At 41.4% G+C, this 6,064-nt stretch overlaps 1 protein-coding gene across 18 annotated transcripts in view; it reads left to right on the top strand.

Annotated features, from left to right (window-relative positions):
- Positions 1-6,064, top strand: part of kcnt1b (potassium sodium-activated channel subfamily T member 1b) — a 146,391-nt gene that overhangs the window by 1,528 nt on the left and 138,799 nt on the right. For all 18 annotated transcript variants that reach the window (XM_074670421.1, XM_074670431.1, XM_074670420.1 and 15 more), the window contains exon 2: positions 2,600-2,648. In XM_074670421.1, coding sequence (XP_074526522.1) covers positions 2,600-2,648 — 49 coding nt within the window. The remainder of the gene's footprint in view (positions 1-2,599; positions 2,649-6,064) is intronic.

Here is a 6,064-nt window from a genome sequence, read left to right as displayed (position 1 = left end):
AAAGTGCAATTTAAGGTGTGTTGGAGGCTCTTATATGAACTTAGCTTGAGGAAGTTCTACAAAACCGTCAATATTTGGTCTTATGGTAGCTTAATAAGTTATGATGTGATGCTAAAGCCTGCTGGCCATGAGAGAGCTAATTATATCTATGATTCCATTTGTATAGTTTCATGATTAAATGGTAGAAAGACGTCTTAGAAATATTTTGGAGACATTGCAAACTGTATTAATTGTTTTAACATGGAAAAAAATAGCTAACAGAGAGAACATGTACCTTATTTTGAGAGCCTGAATAATAATTTTACCCCCATTAATTAGCTTTTCTTTTGGCCCAAAAGAGAATAACAACAGTGCAACCAAGCAAATCTGAAATAGTTTGGACTTAATTATTTTGGTGATGGTAAAGATTTTGAATTTGGACAAGGAATGTGTTCTGTTATTTGAATATGGGACAATAAGAGTGTACAATGAGGACAAAGTGCCTAATTTTGGTTGGTTGAAGTTGTTTAGATTTTTTTTTTTTTTTTTTTTTTTACATCCTATTTTATTTTATTGGATAAGGGGTGTTTCTACTTTTCGGCCCCAAAAAAGTAACAGCAATGCAAAAAAAAAGAGATGGTATGAACTCAAAAAATTTTAAATAGTGAAGATTTAAATTATTGTAGAATAAACTCAGTAAATTCAGAAGTATATAACTTAAACTCGTTATGTGTACATCACTTTTTTAGATAATGTATGTTAACTTTTTTTGTAATGAGGTTAAAGTTGTTTGATTTGTCTGCTAATGTGATTATTTTTATTTAGTTTTCTTTTTGTTCTGTTTATTAGTCTTGTTTTAATGTCCTGCATTACGGTGGCACATTGTAAATTGAAAGTAAGGCGAATAATTTTTTTTTTATTTCATCCTTTTTTTTTAATGCAGCCACTTTCTTTCAACACCAAAAGTAAAGTTACACTAAAATGTTTTTTTTCTTATTTATTAGGAAATCAAAGGATTGCTAAAAACTGCATTGAAAACTTGTAAGGTGACATTCTCCAAGAAAAATATTAAATTAAATAGCTACTGCAGGTGTTTTAATAATTAATGAAAAATATATACTGCTTCCACTAATAATTTAAGGTGTGTAGAGTAAGACAGATCTTGATATTACATGGCAGTAAGGTGTCCTTAAACACTAGCATTATGTAGAAGTTGATTCATCAGAAACCTCTCAGTGAACTTAGAAGGAGGAAGTCATTATGAATATGCAAGCATGATTTGGAAAAGTAAAGACGTAAAACAAGTTTTTCATTAAAAAAGGATAGAACCACTTCTTTCCCTTCTACATTAGGCTTTGTTTGTCATCAATCTTCTTTCTTTCAGCGACTGACCCTGGTCTAACTTACACACAGCCAGTGGCTGGATTAAAATTTTAACCATACAAGATTCATTCGGTGTAGATGCTAACTTGCATCTTTGAGTGTCACATCTTCCACCAGCCTTGAATAATGCATCATTCTGACCGTCGACGTCAGAGCTGATTCTGCTTCATCCTCCCTCTGGGTACCTCTTTACTTTTTTAGATACTGGTTTTATCTCTTATGTCCTCCCTTTATGGGCTTTCTTTGCTCTAAATCTGCTTGTTTCCCGCCATTAAGTGAAGCCTCTGTCCCCTGTTGTTGTCGCTGACCCATTAAGTGAACTCTCAAAGGTTGCAGACTGTGTGTAATAGTCCTCCTGTATCCTCACTTCCCTCTTCCCCGGAAAGCAAAGGACACATTGAGGACAAAGTGTTCCTTCACTCCTTTATTTCCTGTTTTCTCCTCCCGTCCTCGTCGAAAGCTCCCTCGAATGTCGTCTCCTCTCGTCCCTTCCTGTGTCGACACATCTGAGGGTCTGTGCTTTCAGTGTTAATCAGAGAGCGCGTGTCTGCGGCTGCTATTAGCCCACTCAAGGCTGCCTACACTGTAAGCTGACGGCCGTATGTACGAATGCAAAGCCCTGTATTACCCACTTATTCTGCTCTCTGCAGAGGCTTCAAAGGAGAATCAAAGCCGAGGATAAATCAGAGGAGAGGAGAGGACATGTGAAGGCATCTCTAAAATAAGCAGAGCATTGATTTACGCAAACATAAAGGCCAGAAAACACACATCAGCTCACTGTACATACATTGTACATCGACGTCCTATATCTGAGATAATTAATTCACAATGTGTTGCTTTGTAGGAAGAAATAGTCTGATAAGGGGATCCCTCCTCCTCCTCTTCCTCCTCATGGCTGCATACATTAAAAACTGCACCTTTGAGCACCTTGAGTAAACACAAACAGGTGGATAATAGCTGTCTGACCCACCTGGCACGCTTTCTTTTTTTTCAGAACACACATTAATAATTCAACACCTACAATTGGGGTTGTGTGAGACAGCGTAGGCATAAGTATTAAGCTCCACATTCGCCGGTGTAATCTCAGAGGCCTCGTCACTGAACTCCGAGCAGAGCTAAGCTGCGACACGAGGAAATGAAATGTTATCATGTCACACTCCTGCTTAAGAGGTGAATGTCTAATAAGTGTCTTTAATCTCTTTTCCTCTTCCTCTCTGCTTCTCGAATCTCCCTCAAGAGTCAGTCATGAGCCCTCCACGCCGATCATCGAGTTCCCATGGTGACAGGTAATTCCCTCAAGCACTCATTTCCCCTACATGTGACATTGTGTGTCATAGCAGTAATATTGTAACATGCACACAGTGTAATGTAAACATGGAGGGCTGTTATTTTTTTCACTGGTTATGAAACAGCTTCGGTCTGACACTGATTCCCCCAAATTACAAACTGGAGCATTGAGAAGAAAACCACCTCCTGCTGCTGTTTCCTCTCTGTTATGCTAATGTTCGTCAACTCTTTGAAACAAACTTGCTCCTTACTGTCTATTGAGGTCACAGTAGAGAAACGCATACATACGGATGCTTTATAGTGCTGCAGTAATGTAACCCCTGATACTGAGCTTTATATTGTTAAGGATTTTGTTTTATGATCGTAGCGCTCTGAGGCAGTCCCAACCAGTTTTAAAGAATGGATGAAATCAATCATGAATGTAGCTCAGGAGGAGTCACAGCAGCAATCAAGAAAACAAAAGTAAGAAAGTGTATAGAAAGTGCAAAAAGATCCACAAGAAAATAGATGACGACAGCTTGTCCACCACTCTCCAGCCCAGTCAGCCTCCACCTCCACAGGGTCCAGGACTGAGCTTCTTCAGCAGTCTGTTCAGTCTCTGTCTCCTAGATCCTGTCTGCTCACAGCAGGTGAAGCTCTTCCAATGTGGCGTTGGTGTCTGGTGTTAGCTCCGTTAGCCATGTCTGTGAATAGCATGATGCTACTCTGCCTTCTGGTATTCCCTCGGTTTCTGGGTTAGCACAGCTAGCTTGTCAATCTTATTGGAGATAGATCTTATGTTCCGAATAATGGATGAAAGGACAGGTCGATGTCGTCACTTCTTAGCCCCCCCCTGAAAACCAGCACGTAGTGCTCACCTCCTTCTCCTCACCTTGTGGGGAAACATCCGGCCTTGCACCAGTTAGCATTGACTTGCTACAGGCTGCTAACAGCTGATTTCACTTGTAAACAATGCAGCCATGGTTACATGTAGGATAGCCAGACCAACACAGGAGCAAAAATAGTAAAAATATAGAATAAATAGAAATAGAAAATACTTCATTTATCCCCGAGGGGAAATTCAGGAGTCACAGCAGCATGTAAGAAAACAAAAGTAAGAAAGTGTATAGAAAGTGCAAAAAGATCCACAAGAAAATAGACGACGACAGCTTGTCCACCACTCTCCAGCCCAGCCAGTCTCCACCTCCACAGGGTCCAGGACTGAGCTTCTTCAGCAGTCTGTTCAGTCTCTGTCTCCTGGATCCTGTCTGCCCACAGCAGGTGAAGCTCCTCCAATGTGGCGCCGGTGTACGATGTCAGCTCTGTCAGCCACATCCGTGAACAGCACGATACCGCTGGGCTAGCACAGCTAGCCTGCCATCCCACCGGAGATAGATCCCACATTCCCAACAACGATGGATGGAAGGACTGGTCCACGTCGTCACCTCCCAGCTCACACCTGAGAACCAGAACGTCGTCCTCACCTCCTTCTCCTCACCTTGTGGGGGAACATCCGGCCTTGCACCAGTTAGCATTGACATGCTACAGACTGCTAACAGCTGATTTCGCATGTAAACAATGCAGCCATGGTTACACGTAGGACCTCCAGACAAACACAGGAGCAAAAATAACAAACATATCACTGAAGACAAAACCAGTTTGGTGTCCACGACCAAAAAATGAGCCAATCAAAGTAATGATCCACTCACAAGATGATTAAAATCATCAATTACCAGACTGCTTCCAAAAGGTTTATGTTTGCTCATTAGATGATGCTAAACTTATGATATGTGGGTGTTCCTCCAGCCTGACGACTCCATCAACACTAAAGATATGGCTCTTGCTAAGGCATGCATTTGTTGTGCAGTGCAGTGTCCAGATAACGCACCAGCATAAACAATAAACCCTGTTCAGAGCTATGAAGCTCTTTTAGCATGAAGCCCTTGATGTAGAGATTCTACAAAAAGAAAATCAAGTGTTTGTCTTTATGCTAATCCTGCTCCGGTATCAGACACAAGGACAAAACTTTGTTTCAAAAGAATATTATCCAAAGGAATAAACCTCCTCCTGTGTGCTAACCTACTTTTCACTTAATTTACTGGAGGCACTCTCAAACGTATACACTGCCAGGTGAGTGCCAAATATCAACTTTTTCACCAACATTCCAACTCAAAGAACTCAGGCACTGAAATTCAGCATAAAGAAAGGAGCAATCTTGTAGCTGGTTATCTTATTTACCATGTGGATCATGAAGCGGTGTCAGTTTCTCTGCCAATGCCAAACAGCTTTATTCTGCTGTTGCTGTTGCTTCATTTTTTGAGCTTCTACGAACCTCCAGGAGCTTGATTGGCAGGATAACAACACACAATTTACTGTACAGAGGAAATCATTTGATAATGTTACAAGAAACGGAAACCCTTTAAACAGGTTAAGAAGTAAAGTAGGTATCTCTTGAAAGCCTCAACAGTGTCCAATAACTTCCAGTATGTTATTTCAGAAGCTAAAGTGAGCCCTACATTAACAAAGCTCCACATTATGAAAGGTATCAACATGTCGGATACTTTAATCTTGCACTGTCTCACTTCATTAAGGATGTTTCCTGCAAGCAGCTGTGTTTTTGAACATAAAATTAGTCCCGAAAAGGAGGTTAGATTTCCTGGTTACTTCTTTAGGGACTTTGAACGTGCCATGGTTGTTGGTCTGAGTATTTCAGAAACTGCTGATCTACTGGGATTTTAACCCACAACCATCTCTAGGGTTTACAGAGAATGGTCCCAAAAAGAGGAAATATCCAGTGAGCAGCAGTTCTGTGGGACAAAATGCCTTGTTGATGCCAGAGGTCAGAGGAGAATGGACAGACTGGTTGGAGCTGATAGAAAGGCAACAGTAACTCAACCACTGGTTACAACCGAGGTCTGCAGAAGAGCATCTCTGAACGCACAACACGTCCAACCTTGAGGCAGATGGGCTACAGCAGCAGAAGACCACACCGGGTGACCCTCCTGTCAGCTAAAAACAGGAAACTGAGGCTACAATTCACACAGCAACACCAAAACTGGACAATAGAAGATTGGAAAAACGTTGTCTGGTCTGATGAGTCTGGATTTCTGCTCCACATTCAGATGGTAGGGTCAGAATTTGGCCTCAACAACATGAAAGCATGGATCCATCCTGCCTTGTATCAACGGTTCAGGCTGCTGCTGCTGGTGTAATGGTGTGGGGGATATTTTCTTGGCTCACTTTGGGACCCTTAGTACCAACTGAGCATGGTTTAAAGTCCACAGCCTACCTGAGTATTGTTGCTGACCATGTCCATCCCTTTATGAGCACAGTGTACCCATCTTCTGATGGCTACTTCCAGCAGGATAACGCTCCATGTCATAAAGCTGGAATCATCTCAGACTGCTTTCTTCAACATGACAATCCCTGCAATCTG

This window comes from Halichoeres trimaculatus, unplaced genomic scaffold (assembly GCF_033239565.1).
Source record: "Halichoeres trimaculatus isolate MK-OKI-2021-1 unplaced genomic scaffold, fHalTri1.1 fHalTri1_scaffold_5, whole genome shotgun sequence".
NCBI classification, from domain to species: Eukaryota; Metazoa; Chordata; class Actinopteri; order Labriformes; family Labridae; genus Halichoeres; species Halichoeres trimaculatus.
Note: the sequence above shows the minus strand (reverse complement) of the source record. Positions and strands in the feature narration are given on the sequence as shown.